Source organism: Balaenoptera physalus, assembly GCF_965194825.1.
Source record: "Balaenoptera physalus genome assembly, chromosome: 20".
Lineage (NCBI taxonomy): Eukaryota > Metazoa > Chordata > Mammalia > Artiodactyla > Balaenopteridae > Balaenoptera > Balaenoptera physalus.
This window is the reverse complement of record NC_138901.1, coordinates 18,699,018-18,726,339: the sequence shown is the minus strand read 5'-3', so window position 1 is coordinate 18,726,339 and position 27,322 is coordinate 18,699,018. Positions and strand designations below refer to the sequence as shown.

General features: G+C 54.5%; 2 protein-coding genes across 4 annotated transcripts; both read left to right on the top strand.

The window, feature by feature from the left end:
- The first annotated feature begins 116 nt into the window (after positions 1-116).
- Positions 117-18,504, top strand: CACNB1 (calcium voltage-gated channel auxiliary subunit beta 1). Of its 3 annotated transcripts, none has more exons than XM_082442377.1 (14): positions 117-404; positions 2,848-2,934; positions 6,024-6,143; positions 7,256-7,378; positions 7,944-8,080; positions 8,306-8,382; positions 9,777-9,796; positions 10,061-10,141; positions 10,586-10,644; positions 10,831-10,940; positions 11,093-11,244; positions 14,325-14,420; positions 14,845-15,030; positions 16,604-18,504. In XM_082442377.1, the coding sequence occupies exons 1-14, from the start codon at positions 321-323 to the stop codon at positions 17,063-17,065; spliced, it is 1,794 nt and encodes a 597-aa protein (XP_082298503.1). In that variant the 5' UTR covers positions 117-320; the 3' UTR covers positions 17,066-18,504. The 3 variants fall into 3 exon arrangements, with proteins under 3 accessions (XP_082298503.1, XP_082298502.1, XP_082298501.1); XM_082442376.1 differs by lacking the exon at positions 9,777-9,796 and adding an exon at positions 8,792-8,946; XM_082442375.1 differs by lacking the exons at positions 117-404; positions 2,848-2,934; positions 9,777-9,796; positions 16,604-18,504 and adding exons at positions 4,256-4,360; positions 8,792-8,946 and having other exon boundaries at positions 14,845-15,248.
- Positions 18,505-20,621: 2,117 nt separating this feature from the next.
- On the top strand, positions 20,622-27,320 carry ARL5C (ARF like GTPase 5C). Its single transcript, XM_082442399.1, is given in 6 exon segments — positions 20,622-23,427; positions 25,414-25,561; positions 26,268-26,321; positions 26,325-26,351; positions 26,871-26,876; positions 26,880-27,320. Coding segments are annotated over 6 exon segments (462 nt in total). The 5' UTR covers positions 20,622-23,404; the 3' UTR covers positions 27,084-27,320.
- The last annotated feature ends 2 nt before the right edge of the window (positions 27,321-27,322 follow it).

Genomic DNA, 27,322 nt, shown 5'->3' with positions numbered 1-27,322 from the left:
GCCAGCGGAGGGGCTGCGAGGGGCGGGGCCGGTGCCGGAGAAGGAAGGGAGGAAGGGAGGAAGGGAGGAAGGGAGGGAGGGAGGGGCGGGTGGGAGCGGAGGGGGCGGGGGGAGATGTTGAGCCTTCAGGGACCGAGGAGGCGGCGGCAGCAGAGGAGACAGCGGGAGGAGGGAGGGAAGGCAGGAAGAGGGCAACCGAAGGCCGGGCCAGGTGGCTCGACCGGGTGCTGGCTGCGCTGCTCTCGGTTCCGACGGCCTCTCTCATGCGTTGAGGGCGCCCGGCTGGGCCGGACCGGCGGCCGGAGGGGAGGCTCCTCTCCATGGTCCAGAAGACCAGCATGTCCCGGGGCCCTTACCCATCCTCCCAGGAGATCCCCATGGAGGTCTTCGACCCCAGCCCACAGGTGAGGCGTGGTGGCCGGGATCGAGGGAAGGGGGCCGGTCCCGCGGACCTTGTGGGGTCGGATCGAGGGGGGCCGGGGAAAAAGGGGTTATATGCCCGGCGCCCAGGGGAGGGGGCTGTGCGCCCCCCAGCTCTGCCGGTGAATGATTGATGGGCGCTTGGCCGGGAGTTGTGCTGCGGTTTGGCTGAGCGGGGAGGAGGCGGTCGGGCCGCCTGTCACCCTCGCCTCCTCCTCCTCTCCCACGCGTCAGGGTCTCTGCTGCTCGGGTACCGGCTCCAGTGGGTTGAGAGTGTGGGTGCTGGCGGGGGGACCCGGGGGTTGAAGGAGGCTAGAGAGCGAGCTCAGGCAAAGCGGGGACGCAGAGCACGCTCAGGGGCGCTGGGCGGGTGTGGGTGGGGCGGGGGTGGCCGAGGCGGTGGTCAGAGGGCGGTGCCAGCAGGCCTTCAGAGCTGCAGACACTGGCCCTCGAGGGTGGGGAAGGGGCCAGCTCCGGGCCAGGCCCCCGTCCCAGCCACTTAAGCTCCGCCCCTATATTGGACCACCTCCCCTCCCCCAACAAACACCCACGTTAACCCTCCTCCACCCCATCCCCCCCAGCCCCAGAAAATGCCTCCAAAGTTTGGAAAGTTGAATGGATGCCAACTCACTGTCCTGGAGGGGAAGAAACTGTGTTACCTGGGGGGCGTGGGGATGGGGGTGGTCTGCCGCCCCCCCCCCTCACACTTCTCCTGTGCCCCCCAGGTTACCCCCAGAAAGGGGTATTCTTGGGTGGGGAAGGTGCCCATGGAGTGACCAGCAAGGTCTGGGGTGGTCGTGCCAGGGGATTTCTCTGGGACGTGTCCTTATCCAACCTGGCAACACCCCAAGGCTAGGATAGCATTAACTCTTTTCTTGCTGTGGCCAGCCTGGAGCAACTGTAACCACCATGATAATGTGGGCACGTGGGGTGTGGGGGTCAGGTCAGACCTAAAAATACCTCCCTTCTCCACCCCAGGCCCCTTGGAGCCTGGGAGGCAGCTGACTGGGGCCTTCCTTTCAGCTGTCCCCTGTCCCTCTGGGTGCCACTCCCTTTTCCTTGCCGGGGTAGTGGCGGTGGTCTGAAAGAGTCTGGGGCTCACTGGGGAAATCCTCTTAAGTTCATAGAGATCCTCAGTCCTCGAGGTTGGAGATATGTCTTGCTGGAGAGAAGGTGATGGGAGGGAGGATTCTCGAAGGGTTCCCAGGTGCCCTTCTCTCCCATCTATCCATCCTCCTCCTTGTACTCAGGCCCAAGGAACCAGAGCCCTAGAGGCTCTGGTCATGGCTTACCTAGCTTCTTTGGCAAAGAAACTCTAGGATGGAGGCTGGGGGCAGGGGCTTGGAGGGCCTGAACCCTCAATGATTCCCCCCCACTCCACTCTAGACAGGCTGGGGGCCAATGTGTATATTTGAATTGGGGAGAGCAAAGAAGTAGCCCCCTTTACAGGAGGCCTGGAAATACCTGAATGGGTGGCTGCGTGAGAGGTCAGGCAGTGTCCACTCCACCCAAGCCAGGAGCCCAGCCAGTGGGACTGAGCACTTCTTCTCCGAGGCCCTGCGGGGGGCTGTGTCCTAGACTCATCTCGGGGCAGGGCCAAGGGACATTTAGATTGATGCAGCCTGGTGGATATCATGGGGACAGGACGTGGGCATTGGCAGCTGAGGGTTAGAGGGCTTGATCCCTCTTGCCCCCTTGGGGAGAGGTATGATCACTGTGACCGTGACGAGGGGCTGAGAAAAAGTCCTACCAGGATGGAGGCGGGGTGCTAAATCTGCCCCCATGGGTCAGGGTTGGGGTTAGATGTTTACTTTCCAAATACAGTTCCACGCCCCCTACCCCTCCCTGGGAATCTAGTTTTAGGTCTCCAAGAGCTGAGAGCTGCAACTCCCCTCCCCACTCTGCGAAAAACAAGGCAAGAGTTGGGCATGGGGAAAGCCAAGCTGGGCCTGGGTTGGCGATTCCTCTTCTCTCTGGGGGCCACAGGCACACTCAGCCCCGCTCTGCTCCAGCTGATGTAGAGAGGGAGGAAGACTTTCCCAGGGGCTCTCTCCGCACCCCCAGCACTGCAGGCAGCCTCTCCCTCCCCCCTGAGGCCTCTGCAGCCTGCCCAGCGTCTCAATTAGCTTTGCTGCCTAATGAGCCTCCAGCTTCTCAGTGCCTCCCCCTTTCCAGCCTCTCTGGCTTGGTTTGGGGGTTTCTGTGTGTGCTTCCTAGGGCTCTCTTTCACTGTCCCCCACCCCGTGGCTGTGGTCTGGGTTCTCCCTCCCGCTCGGGCTGTACCATCTCAGGAAGAAGATAGAGGGGCGGGCTATTGAGATCAGGGAATGATATTTCCAAGGCTTGGCTGTGGTTCTGGGCCTGATGGGATGAGGGCTGGGAAAGGGCCTTTTTGATTCTACTCTTGTCCCTTCCTGGCTTCTCCAGGGCAAATACAGCAAGAGGAAAGGGCGGTTCAAAAGGTCGGATGGGAGCACATCCTCGGATACAACATCCAACAGCTTTGTCCGCCAGGTAATGGGTAGGCTGGGCTGAGAGGAGGGAGGTGGCTGGTTGGTGGAGACCAGGATTGGTGAGCTGGGTCAGAGGCTTTCTCCAGGCACCCTTCCCCATGTCATTTGTCACCTGCCTAGAACCACCCCATACCCTTACACCCCATGACCTCCTCTGCATATACTGTCAGCTGTACCCACTCCCTCAGCCCCCACCCAATCCCTACCCCAGCACCAGACACCAGCCCCTGCTGCCTGCCTGCCTGCGTCATCTCATTCAGGGACAGCCTGGCCTGCCTCCTTCTAGCTGGCTTCAGGCTGTCACCCACTCCCCCTGCCGGCTGTCTCCTTCCATGTCCTCCCCCAGAATCTGTGACAGCATGGGGTAGAGGCAGGTCCTAAGAAATGAGGAGCCAGGACATTTGGGTCCCTGGAACCCTGATTAGGTATGGATCAGGGAAACGCCCTCCTCACATCCAGATGTGACTGTTCTTTAATACGCAGAGAGAGAAAGTGTGTTGAGGGAGGTGGAGGAGAGGCAGGAGGAAGTTGATATTAGAGAGGGCTTTAGCCCAGCATCCCTGAATGAAGGGGGGTAGTGTAGCTGAATGGCTTTCTGGGGTTTTCTGTTCTCCCATCAGGAAGATGCTGTTCTCATCTCTGTTCTAACTCTCAACCCCAGGCCATCTCAGGCTCAGGGAGAAGCAGTGAGAGAGAGCTATGTAGTTGCTATGACTACAGAGCATCTCAACAAAGCCTGGTACCCAAAAGAGGCAAGAGGGGCTTAGGATCAGACAAGGAAAGGAGTACATTGAAGAAAAAATGGGCAGCATATGAGGGCAGAGGACAGTAGGGAAGTCAGCCCCCATCCCCGCCCGCCCCCCCACCGCCCGGCCAGGAGAGAGAGGGTGATGCCAGGCAGATCCACTACAGATTAGAGAGAGGCCCTTCTCTTCACTTCTTCTGTCTCCACGACACTTGGCACATGTGAGCCCGGGCCTGACTTGAGAGGGTCAGGAAAGGGGCTGTTCATCCCAGCATCTCCATACAAACACGAAGTCCTTTCTTTGATCTTTCCCTCATCCCCCGTGTTGCAGGACTGGGCCGGGGCCGGGGCTAGGAAGAATGACACTGTGCTCAGTGGAGCCCCTCTTGACAGAAAAGGGCCTCATTCCTTCAGTGTTTGCCGACCCAGGGGATCAGACCCCAGTCTCCAATCCTTCCTCCTCTTAGCTCTCCAGCTCTGACCCCCTGTAGGTGGCAGGGAGTGGGGGGGCAGTCCTTGCCACATCTCTGAGCTAAATATACCCTAGCAGTTTGCACATGTAGCAACTCTGCTTGTAACCTGAGCCCCCTGGGGGAACGGGCAGTTTGGGCCACCCCCTAGGCCAGCAGGGCCAGGCACTGAGGGCGCCGGGATGGAGGCGCCCAACCGGACCCTCGTAGTGGTGAGCTGGGGATAGAGTGAAGGTGGGGGGAGGTGGGAGCAGCCCCTCAGGAAAGCTGGTGGGAGGCCTTCACTCCAGCCTGTCTCCTTGCCTCACTGTTTCCTTGTCTCCCACCATTTTTGGGTGTGTGTGTGTGTGTGTGTATGTGTGTTTGTGTGTGTGTTGGGGTCAGTAAGTGTCTCTATGCCACTCCATCTCTGGGTCTGTTCCCCTGGCTCTCCTGGCATCTGTCTTTCTGACTCTGAGTGCTCCCGTCAGGAGGGGTGGAGAGTGGTAGATTAACTGGTTTTCACTCTCTTTCCTTTGCATCTCTTTTCCAGCTTCTTTTAGTACCCCACCCCCCCCCCACCTTTCCCCGCTCCACTCTCCCATTTTCATGATTTGATGGGCAGCTGCACTCACTGATGCACCAGGGCGCTCTGGGGAGGTGGGAATTGGTCTTCTCTCTTTCTCAGCTTCCCTCCATACGAAGCTAATGGGCATTCCTGGCCAGGTGACCCTTTCCTGTCTTCAGGAAAGAACCCCCTCACCTCTGCAGTCTTGTTCTTTCTTCAGGTCCCCTCCTGCCCTTTGTAGCAACGCCACCACTGCACGGTCACACAAATCCACACCTCCTGGCTCCTGCCCTCACATGCCCTCAGGGACACAGACACTGAGGGCGTCCCCCCGTTCCGCCCCATATGCACACACGTGTACCTGTGTGCATTCAGTCATACACACCAGGACATACCATAGAACATACCCTTGAAGTTGCACATCCAAGCACATCCGTGAATTAGCATGTTCATTCACGCCCTGGGTCTGGACAGGCTATGCATGTCTTACACATGTGCCTGCATCACTGAGGGAGTTCCTTGTGCTCTGGGATGGTCGGTGTGATCAAGGCCTGCTTCCTGGCACACCCAGACTTCTGAGCCTGCCTTAACCCTGGCAGCCGGCAGCCCTAGTACTGAGGAAAGGCCTGCTCGTGTCCTCTTAACTTGCCTCTTCTTGCACCACCCCAGGAATCTTGGGTTCTTTTTTGTATCTTATGAGAGCCTGAGGGCTGGGGCTCCCCAGCTTCTGGAAGAGGAGGTAGGATTCTATCTTTCCTCACCCTTGAGCAGAAAATGGCAAATTTTTGTGTGGCCCTAGCCCGTGGAGCAGGCTGCCCATTGCCGCCAGTGCCGAGAGCTCAGGCCTAAGCTGGTGGCTAGAGCCCCTGGAAGGACTCACTGGGCCTGTGCTGAGTCTATCTCAGCCGGTGCTTTCTGGGGTTTTCTGTTCTCCCATCAGGAAGATGCTGTTCTCATCTCTGTTCTAACTCTCAACCCCAGGCCTGGGGGCAGGGGAGGGAAGGAGGAGCAGGGAGTGGAGGAGGAGACTGCACTCCACCCCTGCGCTGTGCCCCTATCAGGTTCCTACCCCTCCCTGGGCCCCAAGCAGCTGTCCTTGGACCTGCCGTAATCCCCTGCTTGCTGCTGTCACCCTTCCTAGGGCCACACTCTTTCCAGGGGCCTGCAGACCTCATTCTCCGGCTCTTCCCATCTTATACCACCTCCTCCTAGCCCTTGTGGTATCATGCCGGGCTGGCTGGGGCTTGAGGCATCCACGACGGGTGCCTTCCGAGGCCCAGGAGCTGGGGAGGCAGCGTTGGCCCTGAGCTGGCCCTGTCTGTTTTCAGGGATCAGCAGAGTCCTATACCAGCCGTCCGTCAGACTCCGATGTGTCTCTGGAGGAGGACCGGGAAGCCTTAAGGAAGGAGGCAGAGCGCCAGGCATTAGCCCAGCTCGAGAAAGCCAAGGTGAGAAAGATGGGAAGGGCTGTGCTGGCATTATTTCCCTTACCCCAGGCCTCAGAGACAGCCTGGACAGACCCAGGGTCAAGTCTTGGCCCAGCCACTTCCTAGCTCATGTACCCCTCTGATGTGCCTCTGTCTTTCACCTGTAAAGTGTAAGCTATAATACCTGCCTCCTTATAAAGTACAATAAGTGCCTAATTTCTACACGTAATAGGAGCTAAACATTTCCACTCATTTCTGGAGTCAAATTTTCTGGGATCTTATTAGCTGTGTGATCTTAGGCAAGTCACTTAACCTTTCTGAACTTTAGTCTCCTCATTCATTAAAATGAATATGGTGGGAGTTCCCCGGAGGTCCAGTGGTCAGGATTCAGCACTTTCACTGCCGTGGCCCCGAGTTCAATCCCTGGTCGTCGGGGAACTATGATCCCACAAGCCACGTGGTGCAGCAAAAAAAAAAAAAAGAAAAGAAAAAAAACCAAAAAATGAATATGGTAATAGTACTTAACTTTATTGGGTTTTTGTAATGAATAAATGAGATAATGGGTGTGAAACATATAACACAGTACCTGTTACACTACACAGTAGCTGCTATCATTATTATTACTATTATTTGCTCTTATTGTTGTTGTTGCTATTATTATTATTCCTTCTTGGTGTTATTCTGGGCTCTCCATTCCCTGATGCCCCCCTCCACCCTGAGAGGACTGAGTTCTATGGTTTGCTTTTTTTTTTTATTGTGAAATTTAATATATGCATTAAAAAACTGCGTAAGCCATTCAGTATATGCTTTTATTTAAAAAAAATTTTTTTTGAAGTATAGTTGATTTACAATGTTGTGTTAGTTTCAGGTGTACAGCAAAGTGATTCAGTTATACATATATGTGTATATTCTTTTTCAGATTCTTTTTCATTATAGGTTATTACAAGATTTTGAATATAGTTCCCTGTGCTATACAGTAGGTCCTTGTTGTTTATCTATCTTATGTATAGTAGTGTGTACAGTATATGTTTTAATAAACAATTTACAAAACCAACCTCTCCATAATCACCACCCCAGTCAGGAAGTTGTACGTCCCATTGTGATTTAACCCTCTGGTTTTCATCTTCCTCTAGACCAAGCCAGTGGCATTTGCTGTGCGGACAAACGTCGGCTACAACCCATCTCCAGGGGATGAGGTGCCTGTTCAGGGAGTGGCCATCACCTTCGAGCCCAAGGACTTCCTGCACATCAAAGAGGTGGGGATGTGTTGGCATCTGGAGGGAGGGCAGGGTAGTGGGTGCCAGGAGAGGGGCTGTCAGAGCTCTAGTTGGAAAAGACTTCTGAGCCAAGCAGAGCTGGGCTAAATCTGCTGTGTGACCTTAGGCAAATCTTTCCACCTCTCTGAGCTTCGCATTTTTCATTGGTAAAATGGGATGGTAATGCCTAGGTCACAAGGTTGTTGGGAAGGTTTGTGATGAGGCCCGTCAGTGGGGTGGCAGTGTGCCAGGCACGTGGAGGTGCCAGCATTTACTTCTCTCCCTGCCTTTCCAGGGTAGGGCTGGCACATGGGGGAGGAAGGACTCTCAGAACGGGGATGTGCTCGGGGGTGTGGGTGGTCCATGGTACAAGAGGATGCTGGTTCCGGAGAGTCCTGAGAATTGGGGGCTGTAATCAGAGGCTGGTGCCAGGGCTGTTTGAGGGTGCCGCCCCCTGGGCGGGGTAGGCAAGTCTGGGGGTGGTGTCCCCTGGAGCTGGCTGCTGGCTTGTACCTCTAATCTCCCTCTTGGTCTCCCCCACCCCACCTGCCGTTGTCGTTTGCAGAAATACAATAATGACTGGTGGATTGGGCGACTGGTGAAGGAGGGCTGTGAGGTTGGCTTCATCCCCAGCCCTGTCAAACTGGACAGCCTGCGCCTGCTGCAGGAACAGAAGCTGCGCCAGAACCGCCTCAGCTCCAGGTGTTTGGCTGGGGGCAGGGCACCTCCGGGAGAGGCCAGCCAGCCAGCCAGGAGTAGGCCCTAAGGGTTGACGTGTTGCCCTGAGGACACAAAACTGTCTGTGGCATCACCAGTGGGGCTGGCAAATGAGGGCGGGAGCAGGGGCCAGCCTGTGAGAGAACAGATCCCCCACCCTCACGCCCACCTCCTTTGCTCACGGCTCCATTTGCCTCTCTGCCCACACAGCAAATCAGGTGACAACTCCAGCTCCAGTCTGGGAGACGTGGTGACTGGCACCCGCCGCCCCACGCCCCCTGCCAGTGGTAAGAGCTGCCGCCACGCCATGGGGTCGGGTGGAGCTCCTGGGTGGGGTGGTCTCCCCACTGCCTGTCCCCTCCTTTCCCTGCAGTTGGGGGTACCCCAATCCTGAGTCCTCCAGACACATCCGGTGGTACCCCCTCCATGAAGAGCAGGACACCCCACAAGCTGGGCCTGTCCATCAGCGCCCATTCTGTCATGTCTCTACTCTCCCATTTCTTTGGTAGCTCCATCTCTCTGCCTGACTGCCCTGCCCCCTACCCCCCATTCATTTCTCCCAGCCCTGTTCCATTCACCTCTTCTTCTTTCTTTTTTCCCCATCCCATCCCTGCGTTTTTGTACTTGTGTCTCCATGTCCATCTCACTCCTCCCCACCTCGCCTCCTTCCTCCCTCATCCTGACTCTCCGGTCCAGGTAATGAAATGACTAACTTAGCCTTTGAACTAGACCCCTCAGAGTTAGAGGATGAGGAGGCAGAGCTCGGTGAGCATAGTGCCTCTGCCAAGACTAGCGTTAGCAGTGTCACCACCCCGCCACCCCACGGCAAGCGCATCCCCTTCTTCAAGAAGGTAATTCTTGCTGGGTTCTTGCGATAGGGGAGGTCAGAGCCCAGCGCTTTGGCGGGGGAGGGGGGCTGGAATGGATTCCGATGTGGTATCAGCCTGATTCTGTGGGAATCAGGCCTTCCTGCCAAGGAGGAGGGAAGGGTAGAATGGCACCAAGAATGGGCACGTCTGTCTCCACCCACAACTCCACCCTGGCCCACTTCCCCGGAAGGGATGGTTCTTGCAGTGGAAGCACCCTTTCTCTGGGAAGGCTGCCCCCGCCCCTCAACTGAAAGCAGGGTCTGGGTAATGAGACCTGACCTTTCCCCGTCACTGCCAGTGGGATAGTCCATGTTTACCCCCACTCCCACATGTGAAGGGGAAAGTGGAATGGTGACCCTTCTTGGCCCTTTTCGGACTCTATGGGGCTAGGGTGGGCACACGGGGATCTCCTGGCTGCAGAGCAGGACAGTTAACGTACCCTTAAAATGGGCAGTTTGGCCTGCCCTGGGGCCAGGAGATGGGCACCAAATTAGAGGCTGTCACTCTTCCCAGCTCTTTTCCAAGACCCAGAAAGGGGGTACAGGATGTCTGAATATTCCCAAGTTCACTGGACTGGCTGTCAGTCCTGCTCCCAGCCCTGATCCAGGGCCATCTCTGGCTCCCCCTTGGCACGGGGTCCCATCCCCTCTCTCTGGCTCTGTCTGTCACTAACACGCATGCCCTGTTATCTCTCCTCGTCTGCCCGCTCTCCCTCCCTCTCTTGTCCTGGCTCCTCCCTTGCCCTCTGCCCCTGCCTGGGTACCTTCCCCTTTTTCCTCCCCCTCCCTCCTCTTGGCAATCTCTGGACCCAGCCAAACAGAAGCAGAAGTTGGTGAGTATCACAGCTTTCTGTGTCCCCTTCCCCACCCCCTGGGATGAGCTAGGGGGACCTTCTAACACCCATTCCCATATCTGCCCCCCTTTTCCCCAACCCTTCCTGGTTCTCCCTCGCCATACCTCCCCACCCCACCCCGATCCCCACATCTGGACTTTGGGACCAGGGGGAGGAAAGGATGCATGGGGGAGCCTGGAGGTGGGGGAAGAGGGGCTAATGCCATCTCCACTCTGGGGTTTCCCCTCCCTGCTTCCCCCCCAGACAGAGCATGTGCCCCCCTATGACGTGGTACCTTCCATGAGGCCCATCATCCTGGTGGGACCGTCGCTCAAGGGCTATGAGGTAGGAGCCCCTAGAGGCGAGTGGACCCAGAGGGGCCCAGACCTCCAGAAAGACTCCATAGAAAGGTCTTCAGACCCCAGAGAGATCCCCCAGCAGGGCCCTCCCAGGGTTTCCTCCCCAGAGGGCTACAGACCTTCAGAGACACCCCCCTCCATGGGGGGCCCAACCCCCAGGGAGACCCCAGAAGGGTCTAGTCCTCTCAAAAAAACCCCAGAAAAGTCCTCCCAGAGATCCCACCTAAAAGGATCTTTGCAATCAGAGACCCCAGTGGAGGCCCCTCAGGCTCAAAAGAACTGCCCCCTCCCCCCAACAGGGACTTACTCATCTCAGGGATTTAAGAAGAAAATGGAATGTCAGGGGGCAAATACCTAGCAGTCCACCCTCCCTGAGGGGCTTTAAACACCTGACCTCTCCTCCCCCCTACCCCACTCCCCGCAACCTCAGGTTACAGACATGATGCAGAAAGCTTTATTTGACTTCTTGAAGCATCGGTTTGATGGCAGGTAAGACCCTGGGAGCTGGCTCTCCACTCCCACCATGGTTCTCTGCTGCTGGGGATGGGCAGGATGGCTTGAATGACAATCCTGGAACTCTTGGATTGAGGGATAAGAGGCTGTCCTGGAGCCTGGGGAGTAGGCAGGGCATTCTAGGCCACCCTGACCCCTGGCTCCTCTTGCCCCATCCCCCAGGATCTCCATCACTCGTGTGACAGCGGACATTTCCCTGGCTAAGCGCTCAGTCCTCAACAACCCCAGCAAACACATCATCATCGAGCGTTCAAACACACGCTCCAGCCTGGGTGAGCCCACCCCTTAACTCCACCCCCACCCCTGCTCTGGGGCCAGATGTGGGAGGGGGGAATGGGGGCATCTCCAGAAATGCTCTATTTGCCCACGGCCTCCTGGGAGGCCCCCTTACATTTCCCCCTGCCCCATGACTCCATTCTCCCAGCTGAGGTTCAGAGCGAGATCGAGCGAATCTTCGAGCTAGCCCGGACCCTTCAGTTGGTTGCTCTGGACGCCGACACCATCAACCACCCAGCCCAGCTCTCCAAGACCTCACTGGCCCCCATCATTGTTTACATCAAGATCACCTCTCCCAAGGTGGGTGCAGGAGTCTGACCCTATTGGAGACAGGAGTGCTCTGGTTGGGCTGCCTGTGTAGAAACCCCAGGCACTGCTTACTTAACTGTGTGACTTAATCTCCTCGAGCCCAGATTCCCTGCTCTGTCGAACTCCATTGTCTGGATATTGTGAAGATTCAACCTAATGTGAATACTTAGCACTTAGAAAGGGTCTGGTATAATATACCTGGTCATGTTTTTTTTTTTTTAAACTCATTTATTTATTTATTTTTGGCTGTGTTGGGTCTTCGTTGCTGCGCGTGGGCTTTCTCTAGTTGCGGCGATCGGGGGCTACTCTTCGTTGCGTTGCACGGGCTTCTCATTGCAGTGGCTTCTCTTATTGCGGAGCACGGGCTCTAGGCGCACGGGCTTCAGTAGTTGTGACACATGGGCTCAGTAGTTGTGGCTCGCGGGCTCTAGAGTGCAGGCTCAGTAGTTGTGGTGCACGGGCTTACTTGCTCCGTGGTATGTGGGAGCTTCCCAGACCAGGGATAGAACCCATGTCCCCTGCATTGGCAGGCGGACTCTTAACCACTGCGCCACCAGGGAAGTCCCCCTTGTCATGTATTAACTATTTTAAATATTATTATTAGGGTCATGCAGGCCAGTCCCCTGTCTCTACTTTGTTGACTTCTTCTCCTTAGTCCAGAAAACAGAAAGAATTCTGTGCTTTCTGTCCCAGTGTCACCCAGCTACTTGGCGGCTGGGTAAAGACCTTTCCTGTCTTTCGATTTCAGCCCTTTTTGCTGCACTGCCTTCATGTAGGCCTTGATAGAGATGAAATTGGTAGGAAGGCTGATTTACTTCCTGGTCATATAGCGGCTCCATTAGTTTTCCCTCCTAGACATTAGTAGGGGTTTGAGAAACAAGGAAGGTGAGCTTAGGTGAAGGATTTGAAATGAGAAGACAGCATGGAGTTCAAATCCTAGCTCTGATTGGCTTATTTTTATTTAATTACTTAAATCTTGGTTTTGGTTTTTTGGGTTGTATTTTATTGAGCTTGTGATCTTGGGGGGATTATTTAGTTTTTGTACCTCAATTTCTTTACCTACAAAATGGGAATTATAATCATTCTCATATGTTATTATTGAGAGGGTTGGAAGTAATGATGTGAAGAGCCCAGAGTTCGGTCTGACTGATGAAGGCAACCAGAGGTGGTAACTGTTAACATCTCATGCTAGCACCCAGTTTCTTTTTTTTTTTTAATATTTATTTATTTGGCCGCTCTGGATCTTAGTTGCGGCACACGGAATCGTCATTGCCACCTGCGGGATCTTCGTTGCAGCACACGGGATCTTTTAGTTACGGCATGCGGGATCTAGTTCCCCGACCAGGGATCGAACCCTGGTCCCCTGCGTTGAGAGTCTTAGCCACTGGACCACCAGGGAAGTCCCTGAGCACCCAGTTTCTTAATCTTTCTGAGTCCTAAGTTTCTAATGAGCATAAAGGGGGTGATGGGATTTAAGTACTTCCTGGGGTGGTTGAAAGGATCAAATGAGACAATGGCTGCAAAAACACTTTGTGAACTAGAAAGTTAACAGACACTTCCATTGCCCCCACTGAGCACTCACTGAGGTTAAGGGTGGGGACTCCGGAATCAGACTGCCTGAGTTTAGGTACCAGTGCTACCACTTACCGGCTCTGTGCTCTTTTGGCAAGTCACCTAACTTCTCTATGCTTCAGTTTCCTCATCTGCAAAATAGGAATCCTCAAATGGTGCTTGTGAAGATTAAATAAACAAATTAACCACGCAAAGTGCCTGGTACCTACTAAGCCCTGTATCTATTCTTTTTTTTTTTTTTTTAGATTTTTATCTTGAAATAATTTCAAATTTATGGAAGAGTTGTAAGAATAGTAGGACTATCTTTGAATACCCTTCACTCAGATTCACTACTTTTTAAACAGCTTTATTGAAATAAAAGTCACATGCCATTCAATTCAGCCATTTAAAGTATACAATTTAATTTTTTTCAGACTCACTAATTTTGAACATTTTGCCACATTTACTTTATGTATGTATGTATTATGTATATGTGCGCTTATATATGTGTATCTTTTTTCCTGAACTATTTGAGAGTAAGTTGTAGATATTGTATGCCTTTATCCCTAAATATTTCAACATGTATTTCTTAAGAACAAGGACATTAACTTACATAACCACAGTACAACTGTCAAATTTAAGAAATCTTATCTAAAATACTGTCCATCTTCAGTTTTCACCAGTTGTCCCAATAATGCCCCTTATAGCAATTTCCCCTTCAATCCAGGATCATGTGTTGCATTTAGTTGTTATATCTCTTTATAGTCTTTAAGCTGAAAAATTTCCTCAGCCTTTCTTGGATTTTCATGACACTGACATTTTTTTAAGAGTACAGATCACTTATTTTGTAGATTGTTCCTCGGTGTGGGTTTGTCTGATGTTTCCCCATGACTAGATTTAGGTTTTACGTTTCAGGTAGGAACGTCACCAAAGCGATGTGTCCTTCTGAGTGCGTTGAATCAGGAAGCACAGGATGTCGGTTTGTTGTATCATTGGTGCTGTTAACTTTGATCACTTAGTTAAGGTTGAAGCTTTATGTTTAGCTATTATCATCATTATTACTGTTATTACTGAGATGAGAATAATAATAGTGGCTGCATATTGGCATTATTGTCAGGACTAAATAAATTGATTGTGTAAAAAGCACAGAATAGTGCCAGTACATAGCACGTGTCCCTATAAAGGATGGCTACTGCTGTTTACGTGGAGGGGAAGTTGGCCCAGAGAATGAAGCCTATAAAGGTTACAGGGGTTGGGAAGGAGAATCACCGCCCTTCATACAGCCGCTGCTGGAACTTCCCAGGACAGGCTGGCATGAGACCCAGGAGAGAGCCTGAGCGCTGTGTAGGATGGACACAGGACTGGTGAGGTCATTTCTGAAGAGGCGGCCAGGGCTGAGAGTCATGGAACATCCCCTGGCCCCGATACTGTCTCTCCACACTGGCTGCAACCAGGACCTGCCTCTCCGGCTTGGTGCATTGCAGGGTCCCTCTAGCTCCTCTTCTCCCCCCACACACCAGGTTCTTCAGAGGCTCATCAAGTCTCGAGGGAAGTCTCAGTCCAAACACCTCAATGTGCAAATAGCAGCCTCGGAGAAGCTCGCGCAGTGTCCCCCCGTGAGTGCTCAGACCCAGGGGAAGGGAAGGGGCGACGTTTGGGTTCTCCGGGTGTCCTGTGGCCTGCATGAGAGAGTGACTGGGAACGCCTGGGCGGGGTCCAGAGATGCAGGCGGGTTTTCTGGGAAAAGGGTGCTGGACGTTCAAGTCCCAGAAGCACCACTTCTCTGTGGGGAGTTAAGCCCCTCTCCACGCCTTGGTTGCCTTATATCTAGAATGAGGGAGTTGGAGTATTGGGGTACCAAGACCTCTTGTAGTTCTGTCGATTTATCTATCTAAGAGCCCTCCTCTTCCTGGACATCCAGAGGTTTCTTTTTAACTTTGTCCTTCAACCCCTTGACTCCACCCACTGCCCCAGGCCACACCCTCACCCCTTGGTCATGCCCAGCTCATCCCAGCCCTGCCCTTAACCCCGCCTCCACAGGAAATGTTTGACATCATCCTGGATGAGAATCAATTGGAGGATGCCTGCGAGCATTTGGCCGAGTACTTGGAAGCCTATTGGAAGGCCACACACCCGCCCAGCAGCACTCCGCCCAATCCGCTGCTGAACCGCACCATTGCTACTGCAGCCCTTGCTGCCAGCCCTGCCCCTGTCTCCAACCTCCAGGTACAGGTGCTCACCTCACTCAGGAGAAATCTCAGCTTCTGGGGAGGGCTGGAGGCCTCGCAGAGGGCCAGGGCGGCGCCCCAGCAGCAGGAGCACACCGTGTAGGTGCCCCGCCCATGTCCCCTCCCGCCCAGGGCTCGGAACTGAGGAACTGAGCACAGTGAACACGGGCAAGGAAGGGAAGAGTTTTATTTTGTAAAAAACAGTGATGAGTGGCAGCTTCTGGTGTCTGTGGTTTTTGATGGGATTGGGGCTGGCTGGTGGGGCCTCCCTGGGCCTGGTCCCATAGGACCATATCTGCTGCCCTGGGGGCTTTTGCCTTGGGGGCCTTGTAGGATAAGTGACTAGGAAGAAACAGAGGAAAATCAATATATGTTTGCTGGACTCTACACCCATTTTAGACCGAACAGAGGTCACAGCATTTTAGACGCAACAGACCAAGGGCCCTCAGACGCAGGGAATCCCACAGAGCAGGGCCATTCAAACCAGAGAAACTGCCCCCTCCTCCAGAGCCCTAATCTCAGGAGACTTCTCAGTAGGCACCCAAAATGAAGCACCTTCCATGAGTTGAACCTTCCATCCTTCTCCCAGTTAAACAGATTCCAGGAAAGACCCTCCTGTGGGTTCTCCACCCTGCCTTGATCTCCTCCCGTGGGAGCCAAGGCCTATCTCTGAGGTCAAACCATTAAGTATTGGGTTCTAGATTAGAACCAGAAGAAACCCATGAAATCATTCTAGACCATTGCTTTTCAAATTTGTTTTCAGCACCAGAGCCCATTTGTTCACTGAATCTTGTGTGGAAGCTCAGTATGTAGACAAAGCATCCTTGCTCTGCTCAGAGGGAGCTAGTGGCCTGGCCTCCGTTTCACTTCCACGGGGACCCCTGAAGCACTCTGTGCCCTGTCCAGCCACCCCAGATCTCCAGGGAATAGTTTGGAAATTGCTGCTCTTGTCTAATCCCCGTCACACCACCACAGAGACCTTCCCCAGCCTGCAGCTTTGAGTCTTTGTTGGGGGCAGGGGAGGAATCCTATCAACCTTGGAGACTTTGTTATCTGACTAGGCAATGGGGTGGGGGGGAAGTGTGGGGTTCCGGAAGCCTGTGATTAGGGTCTGGTTGGGCTGAAGGAGCTGGCTGAAATCCCCCCTTAGTATATTTGGGAAACTGGGGCAATGACTAACCCAATCAACCACTAACGAGTGGCACTACTAATGAGCTGTTAATGATGATTTAGCCCAAGACAGCATTAATGTGTGCCTTGAGGAATTGATGACTAATTGTTCGTGGGCTCTCTCTCTACCATGGTTACCAGGAGAGTTCATGCCTTCACCCACCTTAGGAAGGTCCGGTGCCCCCTCTCCTAGTGGAGGAGCAAATGCCTTGAATTCTGTCCTCTGACTCTCTGGCTGGGCTCCAGAGCCGTTTGCCGGCTGCCCATCCCCTAGGGTCAGCACCCTCCTCTCCTTCAGCCAGGCTGGGTGTCTTGGTGCCCTCACTAACCTGCCTTGCTTTGTTGTGTTTCTCTCACTCCTGCCTGATCTGCATGGTGTGTGCCGTCTGCCTGCTAACCAGGGACCATACCTTGCTTCCGGGGACCAGTCGCTGGAACGGGCCACCGGGGAGCACGCCAGCGTGCACGAGTACCCGGGAGAGCTGGGCCAGCCCCCAGGCCTTTACCCCAGCAGCCAGCCGCCAGGCCGGGCGGGCACCCTGCGGGCACTGTCCCGCCAAGACACGTTTGATGCCGACACCCCTGGCAACCGAAACTCTGCCTACACGGAGCTGGGAGACTCGTGTGTGGACATGGAGACTGACCCCTCCGAGGGGCCAGGGCTTGGAGACCCTGCAGGGGGCAGCACCCCACCAGCCCGACAGGGATCCTGGGAGGATGAGGAAGACTATGAAGAGGAGCTGACCAACAACCGGAACCGCGGCCGGAATAAGGCGCGCTATTGCGCAGAGGGCGGGGGTCCAGTTCTGGGGCGCAACAAGAATGAGCTGCAGGGTTGGGGGCGGGGTGTCTACATCCGCTGAGAGGCAGGGGCCACACAGTGGGAGGAAGGGCTCTGAGCCCAGGGGAGGGGGTGGGGACAGAGGGGCTCACCACTGCGGATGTATCTTGCCTCCAGGGGGCGCTGTCTCCCTCCTTTCAGATGCCTTTGCTCAATGTTTGGGGTTTCTTTGGTGGTAGCATTCCAACCAGCTCCTGGGACTCCCTTAAGCCTCAGCGGTAGGTTTTTACCTACATGCTGTGGGTGCATGGGGGGATGACAACCTTCCTGCAGTATCCCCTCCCCCACCTCAGGGGGCTCTCTCCCCTCACCCAGAGAAAAGGTGCAGTTCCTCAACTCCTTCTACTCCAGGCTCTAAATGAGTGTCCTAAAATGGGGTGGCCCTTTCTTTTTCCAACCTGGAGTATTTGGGAAGGGTAGGGGGGCTTCTCCTGGAGAGGGAGACCACAGACTCTTTCCCATGAGGTCTGTCTTCCCCAAGCCCCAGATCCAGGGTCCTTCACCATGCCCACCCCTCCCCCTAGCTTCCTGGCAGCATTGTCTGGGAGATGAAAGCTACAGCATTGGAAGCCCCACCGGGATCTCGTCTTCGGGAGTGGTCTGGGTAGAAGCTGGCAGGCATCAGATGTAGTGCCCTGTGCCCGCCCAGGACCTAGAACCCTGAGGAGGGGGCAACCTGTGATGCTGCTACCCACCCCACCACCTCCATGCCTCAAGGCTTTGCCTACCCCAGGAATGAGCTTTGCCTACAACATCCCTTGCCTGCAGCCATCAGAAGAGGGGGCCCCTCTGCATCTGAGCCCCCCATCCCCTTGTCACCTGGGTGTGGAGCCCATGGAACACTCTGGTCCAGCTCATTTTGAAACCAAAAAACTGCTTCACTTTCACCCTGAGGCCCCAGGGGAGAGGCCCTGCGGGTTGGTGCCCCAGAGGTAATCGTCACCCCAGGGGTTGCCTCAGGACCTCGGATCTCCCCCGGGGGGCTTGGCTGCTGCTGCTGCCGCTGCTGCTCTGTATCTGCCTCTTGTGATCCCATCCTTTACCCACGTCCACGGCCCCCAGGAGAGGCCTTGGTACCCCCTCTGCCCTGGATCGTCCCTCTGCCTAGCATCCCGTAGCCCAGCAGCCCTGCCCCCCACCCCCACCAGCACCCAGCTGGGCCAGAGAGAGCCGATTGTGCCAACGAGGACTGGGCCCTGCCCGGCTGCCCGCCTCAGGGATGGGCGCCTCATGCCTGTCTCGCCACCTCCTGTGCCAATGTTGTCCCCCCCACCCCCCACCCCCACCGTGGGGTGGGGCGCAGCTTCCACTTACTGGTTAGAAGAGACCACTGCCCAACCTTTCCCCTTCCTGTCTGGTGTCCTGTGCCCCCATCTGTCTGTCTGTTCGTCTGTACTCCCCTAGGAGAAGTATTTTGCCACATATAAAACCGCCGTCCTGTCCTTTGCGGCCACCTCCTGAGCCTGCTTCTTTGTTCCCGCCTCATGGTTGCCAGCCTAGGTGTGTGGGAGCTGCTGATGTGCAGGGAGGGAGAGTGAAGGGGTGGGTGCAGGAAGAAAGCCGTGGCCGGTCTCGGCTCAGCTCAGCCCCAAGCCCCATGCCTGTCCAGTCTGTCTCCCCATAAGTAGAGCCAGGGAAAACTGGAAGCTGAGAGGGGAAGTGGGGTGCCCCGGGTTTCGTTCAGGGGCTCAAATCCAGAGCCACTGGCATGCTGTCTTAGAGGCCGGTGCTTGTTTCTCTGCTCCTGTGGCCTCAGCTGCTCCCCAACTCCCCAGGGAGGGATGGGCTGAGCTTCCGGCTCCCTCCACTGATGCCTCCACAACTATCCACCCCAGCCCCTGCTAACCAACCTGGTGGGAGGGGAAGAGGTCTGTTTGTGGGGAAGGGCAGAGAATCAGGAACCCCCATCCCAGTCCCAGACTGACAGATCAAAAGCCAGGAGGAAAGTCAGCAGGTGACAGTGCCCGTTCCTGCCACCATCAGCTGGCCGGATGTGGACTTGTGACGGTTGATCCTTCCTGCTGTCGCCTGTATCCTGCCTCACCCAGCACGCACAAACCATTTCTCCACTCTCATGGTTCTTGTTTTTGGGGTGGTGGACCTGAATGCTCCTGCGCAAAATGTGTGTGTAGAGGGCAACAGATGTCCAGACCCTCCAGATGAGGGGTTAGCAAACCCAGGGAAAGAGGAACTGGGGAGGCCCACAGGTCGAGTGACTGGCCCATGGTCAACAGGGAGGTGATGGCAAAGCCAGCACTGCTGGGACTGGAGCCCAGTCTGCCTGCCATGGTAGTGCTCCTCCCACTGCCTTTCAATGGAATCAATCTTTCTTTCCTGTGTTTATTCATTGAGCAAACATTTATTGAGCATCTACTATGTACCAGGCACAAGTCTAAGTGGGAGCTACAGACAATTCAGGGCAGCACAATGAGCTCTCTGATGTGGGAAGCAGTGGGTCCTGGGGGAACCTGGAAAAGGGGTCCCTGCCTTAACCTGGGGAGATCAGGGTGGGCTTCGTGGAGGAGGTGAGGCTTGAGTGGAGTCTAGAAGGCTGGTTAGGAATTAACCTGGGCAGAGAAGGAGGGGAAGTGTTCAAGGCAGAGGAAATAGGTGACACGCATGACACGTTCTTGGCACTTTGCTAGCAAAGTGTGCTCTCAAGGTGGTGGTAAGAGAAGGGTCAGCAGGGGCAGGTCACAGGGGCCTTGAGTCACAGGGAGTTTGGGCTTTGTCCTCAAGTTTGTGTGCAGAAATTGAAGAACTGTAAGCAGCGATGGTAAGATTGCCTCGGTTGCAGTTTGGAGCATAGCTTGGAGGGGGGCCTAGCTTGGAAACAGCTGCAGTGCTCCAGGTGAAAAATGAGGAGGGTTTGCAGTGGAATGGAGAAGGAGGCGGTGGCTGCCAGAGACATCTAGCAGTTACTATTGAGAGCTCTTGGAGAGTGATTGGAGGCAGCTAGTGAGAAAAAGGGAGGCATCTGGGGTGACTGTGGGTGAGGGTCTTCCCAGACATAGAGGAAGCAGATGAAAAAACAGGTCAGAGGCAGAAATGATACTTAGCTTTGGACAAGGTGGGTTTAAGGTGCATGTGGGAGAACGTCCAAGAGGAGAAGAGCAGAAAACAGGCTGGGTCTGGGGCTGCACAGAGGAACTCCATCTGCAGTGGACCCTGGTACTTTAAATCAAAGGCAGGACTCATTAGCTTCAGTTTACAGATAAAGCTCAGTGAGGTTAAGCAGTCTGTCCATAGTAACACAGCCATCAAGCAAGGACATAAACTGAGATCGGATTTCAAGTTCTGTGGTGTCCGTGACACCCAAGTCTCATGCTAATTCCCCTGGCCCAGGATGCCCTAGCTTCTGCAAGGGAAGGGGTGCAGGGGAGGAGAAGGCAGGTGTCTGAGTATGTTTCTGTCTTCTCTCCACGTGTCTTCTGCCTGAAATTGCATTTGCCCAGAACTTGCTGGCAGAGGCATTTCTAGGTGGCTTAGAGATATTGAGAGATGAGGAGAGACTTTTTTTTTTTTTTAATATTTATTTATTTACTTATTTATTTGGCTGCGCTGGGTCTTACCTGTGGCATGTGGGATTTTCAGTGGCGGCATGTGGGATCTAGTTCCCTGACCAGGGATCGAACCCAGGCCCCCTGCGTTGGGAGCGCAGAGTCTTGGCCACTGGACCACCAGGAAGTCCCTGAAGAGAGAGAGGCTCTTGTCTCCTGGTAACCATAAGACCTCAACCAGCACACAATAAGCACGTTGGTGGTTGTCAACATGTGAGGATTTCAACAACCGTGAAGTCGGCTGGGACTAGGCCCAGGGAGGCTGGTGCTATGACCGCAGCCACCTCAGGGACTCAGGAACCGAGATGCTGGGGACCCCTCCTATCTCCCTGCCTGACCAGCTGCTTCTGTCTTTTGAGGAGGTTCTACCCTAGAGTGAGCTGAGGTCGGAGAGACTGAAGGTTTCCACCATCCTACAAGTGAGCTGAGTTGAGGCCACCAGGGCCTGGGAGCGGGGTGGAAAGTAGGGTGGTTTCCAGCCCAGTACCCTTGACAAAAATCTTTTCTTAGCCCCAGTAATCACATCCTCGGAGAAGTGTGCCTTGGCTCCCTTCTAAATCAGGCCTTCCAGCCTACTGTCTCTCAGGGTTTTTTTTTGGTTGTGTGTTGGTTTTTAGTGTGTGTATTTGTCTGCCTAACTAGATGGCAAGCTCCATAAGACCCGGACAGGGTCTGTTTTGTCTGCTTGGCATGTTCCTAATTCCTGACTCACACCTGTCAAATGAATGAATAAATGAATGAGTACCCCCTAGGATCCAGACTCTGGGCCTCACAGCAGAGGCAGCTCTTGTCTGTTTACTGAACGTGCTCCAGCGAGCAGAACGTCACTTTCAATTCTGCTATTGATGGTGGGGTCAGGGTGCACTAAGAGGTTCCTTCCCGCCTCCCCTCCAGGAAACAGATGGTAAAAATACTTTAAACATTTCTGCTTCCCCTAGCACCCTCTGCGCCCCTATCCTACTCCACCCAGCCGCAGCCCCAGCTCCTTTTTAACTAGGGCTGAAATGGAATCAGCCCAGATGGGCTCTGGTAGTCAGTTCTCCTTCCTTCTAACTCTGGGCACCACCCTGGGTGGGATGAAATTTCTGTATTTTGTGAGCTGTTCTCTCCACAAACTTCCCAGCCTTCCTCAATCCTCTTCAACTTGTGCTCATACTCCTTTTTTTTAATACTCCAAAGACCATTTCTCAGGCTGTAACTTAACTTATGGCCCTTCAGTCCAATAACAACACATCCTCACTGTATGCCAGGCGCTGGCTCGGGCAGGGAGTGGGGGTGGGGTACACAGATGAGCATGACATGACCCCGCCCTCTGAGACTCACAGTTTTTGGGTTTTTTTGTTTTTTATGGCCACACCTCATGGGATTTTAGATCCCCGACCAGGGATCGAGCCCAGGCCCTTGGCAGTGAGAGTGCGGATCCCTAACTGCTGGACTGCCAGGGAATTCCCTAGGACTCACAGTTAACTGGAGAAAGCAGACATGCCAGTTATCGTCTCAGTGTAGAAAGAAGCCCCATTTAGTTGGAGAACCAGGCCAGGGCTTGGGAAGTAGGTGGCTTCTATGGCGGGCACCTAAAGGGACAGAGGAACCCACCGTTCTGAGAAGGTGAAAGACATTCAGGTGGAGGAAATACAGAAGCAAAATCATAGTTGGGCCTGTGTGGGCAAGGACCATGGATGCAGAGCATGGGGGGATAACCTGTGGATGCAGGTGAGGGTTGTTCATGGAGGCTCTTCAATGTCAGGTGAGGAGACTGATCTGACTCCAGTGGGCAATAGGGAGCCACTGAAGGTTTATGAGCTGTGGAGTAACAGACTCTGAGCTGTGCTTTAGGAAGGTTAATAGGGATGTGAGGCGGATGCTCTGAGTGGAGGGGAGGCAGGGAGACCAGTTACAGTGTTGTTCCCTCGGGGAAGGGCAGCACTCATGGGCTGTAAGAGGGCAGTGGCAGAGGGCTAGAAGGAGTCGAGTCTCCTGTGTGGTGACTGGTCTCTCTTAACCGCCCCCTCAGCCTGAGTTTGGCTTGCCTTCCCCATTTCTCTTTTTGTCTTCTGGTTTTTCCCAGTTTAAGCAAAGAAGGAAATTCACAAACAGCCACAAGCAGCTCCCTCTTCCAGCCTGGCTCTCTCTTGGCCCAGGCTCTGCTTGGCTGGGTCTTAGTATCCTGGACCCCTTTGCAGGGTCTCCGGCTGAGAGATCTCTCTTTTTGCTCCGTCACTGTCTTCAGATGCCCACCCTTGGGAATCAGAAAGCTGTGCTGGAGCAGTTGTTTTGTCAGTGAACCATAGAAGCAGCACTGCTCTACTCCTAGAAGTGGCCCATCACCAAGGGGCCTGCAAAAGGAGGGGACACCTTGCCCTTCCCCAAGGGAACTCACTCGGAGTAGGCCTACGGGACCCACACTGGTGAAACAACTAGAGACCTGTAGAGGGTTGGAACGTTCTCCCAGCTCAGAGAGGATCAGTGGGCTCTGTCTGCCTCACACAGCTAGTAAGTACAGAAGGTGGGTGGCCTAGGGTTTTGCTTGTCTAGTGCCTCAGACATGGCACTCGGAGAAGGCAGAGCTGGCATCCGATGTGGGCCCCTGGGCTAGGTCTCTTTGATTTGCAGTGGGCAGCAGTCCGCCCAGAGAACTCTTGGGGTTTTCTCAGGGCGAGGGAGAGGATGTGAAGTCTGGACCCCATTTTCCTTACACCTCCAGGGCTCTGGACACATAGCTCATTGTCACTGTGAGGTTCATAGCGCCCTCGAGGGGCCAGCGTCCCAGGGGATTCCCAGGCCCCTTAGGGGACGGACTCATGGGGCGTCCGCAACCTCGTAGGTAAAGCTTGCCCGGCCCTCCCGGGGTGTGTGTGTGGGGGCGGGGCTCCAAGCTCGGGGACTCGACCCGGGCACCCGAAAGCCCCCGAGTCCTATCCCTGTCTGACCCGGGACGTGCCATGAGACAACTGATCGGCAAGTTGATGAGCACCTTCCGGAAACAGGGTTAAAGGGCGCACAGGACATCCAAGCGGCCGCTTTGATCCGGCTCCCACTTGTCCCCCCATCCCCCCGATCTGGGGTCTTCTGGGCGGATGTGATGGGGGACCTCGGGCTCGGAGGGTCCTGAGTGGGGCCTCCCCGCCTGCTCCGCAGTCTCCCCTGCCCCCTCCCCGCCCACTCCTCGGCGGTCGCGCGCTTCGGTGCGCCCAGGGGCGCAGGGCTGGGCGAGCCTCCTTCCTCCGGCTCAGCGCTGTCGCCGGTTTCCTGCGATTGTGACTTCACGCTCGGCTCTTTCCTCAGACCCCTTCTCTTGGCAAGCCCTGAGCGCCCCCGATCTTTGGCACAATCGCTTTTCTGGAAATGTGGAGCGGGGAATGTGGGGCTTAGCTCCCATTTCCACTGTTCAGGAGTGGCGCAGGTGTCTCGGCCCGGTGGGAAAGAAACCTGCCCTGTTGTTTTTTTGTGGGGGAAGGGGGCGGGGGAGCAGAAGTAGTAAGGAGGGGACAGGCCCCCCCAACCTGCTGGAAACACTTGTCTCCTTCCTGGGAGGCCTGGGGGAGCACACAGTCCCCTGGTCATCGGGTTTGGCCCTGACCCTGCCCTTCCCCCGGATGCCGCCAGAACACAAGGTTATCATCGTGGGACTGGACAATGTAGGAAAGACCTCCATTCTCTACCAGTTGAAAGCGACTCTCGGATGGGGGGCGGGGCTGGGCCTTCCCACCAGACTGACAAGCATTTGGACCAATCACCGGAGCCCTTCCCTGCGTTCTCGGGTTCCCCTGTAGCCAGGAGGATTGACTGGAGGAACCTGGTGTGACCTTCCTGGTATAGTGGCCGCTCAGTTCAGTGACTTCTCGGCCAGGCCTTCGAATCGTGCTCAGTATGAGCAACCCCACTGCTCCCCTCCGTCTACCCCCGGCCCCTGCCAAACCCGGTTGCGGGCTTGAAGCTGTCCGAACCTGCCCGATGGTCTCCGTGCTCTTCGCTCCCCCTAGCGTCAGGTCTCTGCTTCTAACTCCTGCACCCCAGTCTTGTGTCTTCATTTTCTCCCCCCTTCTTCAAACCCAAAAGGTAGGGCCAGCTTTGGGTCGGCCTGGTCTCTGTAGCTCCTGGTCTAGCAGAGTCTGGCACAAGTGCTGAGTAATTATCCATCGGAGCTTTTCCCGATATTCACTCTGGATGGCATCTCTCCTGTTTGGATCCTATTCAGTTAGGAAAATTTTCCCCTGAAAAAGTAATATATATATATATTTTTAATTAGAAGAAAAGGGAAATTCAAACAATACAAGCATATATAGTGAAAAGTAAGTTTCCCTCTCACCCCTAACTCCCAGTTTCACTTCCCAGATTTTCCAGAGGCATTCCCTACATATAAAAACGTGTGTGTTTTCTAAGTCACTTTAAACAAAGCCCCTTTCTGATGGCCCTCAACTTATGTCTGTCTCCTTTTTCCGATCCCTTTTGCTACTCAAAGTGTGGTCCACGGACCGGCAGTGTTGGCATCATCTGGAAGCTTGTTAGAAATGCAAAATGCTGGGCCCTAGCCCAGACCCACTGGATCACAATCTGCACTTTAGCAAGACTCCCAGGTGATTCAGCTGCATATTAAAGTTTGGGGAGACTTCTCTAATAAGTCTCCCCTCTCTGGGGTCCAAGCCAGGCAGGACTTGGTCTCACTCCTGTCTGCATTCCCTCATGCCCAGCAGAGGCTCCGTCAACCTGGGCTGAATTGTTCTAAGTTAGATTCAGCCTGACTTAAGGTGGGGGCCAGAGCTGGGAGTGGACTGGGCTGAACACTTGGTACTCTCTCCTGCCTCCCCAGCCTGACAAATGAGGTGGTCCCTACATGTCCCACCATCCGTAGCAACGTGGAGAAGATTGTTTGGCAAAAGACCCACTTCTTCATGTGGGACATAGGAGGAGAGGAGGCTCTGCGCTCCTCTTGGAACACATACTACTCCAGTGCTGAGGTGAGGAGGGTGCCTGGGCTTGGAGGAGCTGTGTGATATTAGCCAGTCACTTAACCTCTCTGAGCCTTGGTTCCCCCATTGTGAGATGGAGACCATAATAATGACCTCTCTGGGCTGTGAAAATTAAATAATAAAACAAGAGCTAATTCAGATGTGTCAAATACTTAATGCAGCACAAAGCCCGTTAAAATTTTTGAATGCTTCCTGGCAGCTTTGTCTGCTTGCTGTCAGCTTTCTGTTTGATGCCTTGGATGGGGTAGGCCCTTTGTCTCTGGGGGCCTTACTTTCTCATTCTGGCAGCAGCAGAATCCAGTGGTTTCATTCCTGGAGTGGGAGCTGATTTCAAGCTCCAGTACTGCTATTCATAGGCTGTGTGGCCAAGGGCAAGATACATCACCTCCCTGACCCTCAGTCTCGTAGTTTGTAGGCATCGTAATAGTTCCAGTTCCACAGGGTTGTGGTGAGGCCTAAACGGAGTCATGAAGGCCCAGTGCTTGGCATAACCTCTGGCACACAATCAGAAGTTGTGCTCAGTCCACCCTGGGTCTGGGTAGAAAAGGGAATTCAAATGGGACTAGGGCAGTGAGGTCTTGAGAATGCACAGTTTGTTTTCTGTGGGACTTACATCAGGGCAGAGTACAGTGAGCAAGGAGACACGTTCATTGAAGAGAAAGCCCATCACTCACAACTCGCCTTTGCTGGCCAGTTCATCATCCTTGTGATTGACAGCATGGACCGGGATCAACTGCTGACCGCTCTGTAGGAGCTGTATAAGATGCTGGCCCATGAGGTAAGACCCCTGCAGTTGGGAGAGGACCCGGTGTACTAGCTCTGTGACCTCAGTCTACTCACTTAGCCTCTCTGAGCGTTATTCCTAATGCCCCAGTCTCTGAGAACCTCTATCCCAGCGGCTTGGGCAGGGCGAGATTATCCCAGATGAAGGGCAGTAACATCCTCAGCACAGCTGATCACAGAAGCCAGAGTTGCAAGTTCAGGTTCTGACCCCACTTCTCACTCGTTGTGGGACCCCAGACAAGTTACTTCACCTCTCTAATCCTCAATTTCCCCAAGTATAAACGGGGAGGATCATCAAATTCTTACCTCCTGAGATCATTGTAAGGATTCTATGAGCTGGCTGGGAGGCATTCCAGGAGCTGTCGGTGTCACTGGATGCGGTTGTTAGTGTTGGGCAGGACCTCCATCCCCACCCCGCCTGGGGAAGCAGGGGAGGTCGGGAGGACTCATGGGGCAGTGGGAAGGGGGGCTGGGTCCTGGCAGGCTGACTGGGGCTGGGTTCCTCTGTCCACAGGCTCTATGAGATGCTTCCGTCCTGATCTTTGCCAATAAGCAGGACATGAAGGACTCCATGACCACTGTGGAGATCTCCCAATTCCTCACCCTTAGTGCCATCAAAGGCCACCCGTGGCACATGGCACATACAGGGCTGCTGAGCCCTCACCGGGGAAAGGTTAATGGCTGTCCCACCTGGACCTCCAGGGCTTGGCCTAACCAGTGGTGCTGACCATCAGAACCTTCTCCTGGCTCTCTGTTGTCAGAATCTGGCTCACAGTTAGCTCCTGGGTCAAGACAGCTGAGCATCTACCCATGGTTAAGATGCTGTGGGTAAGCAGTGAGCAAGACAGGGTCCCTGCTCTCTAGGGGTTTGTTCTAGTGGGGAGAGAGGCGACACTCCACCTAAACACAAACATTTTAGGTACTGAGAAGTGCTTGAAGAAAGTGAAATTGAATAACAGGGATGGG

Excerpts from the sequence above, each read along its gene's own strand:
- CACNB1 (XM_082442376.1), top strand. The coding sequence starts at position 321 with ATGGTCCAGAAGACCAGCATGTCCCGGGGCCCTTACCCATCCTCCCAG. Across the intron at positions 7,379-7,943 it reads ACTTCCTGCACATCAAAGAG|AAATACAATAATGACTGGTG; the intron begins GTGGGGATGTGT and ends TGTCGTTTGCAG. Across the intron at positions 10,645-10,830 it reads AAGCATCGGTTTGATGGCAG|GATCTCCATCACTCGTGTGA; the intron begins GTAAGACCCTGG and ends CCCATCCCCCAG.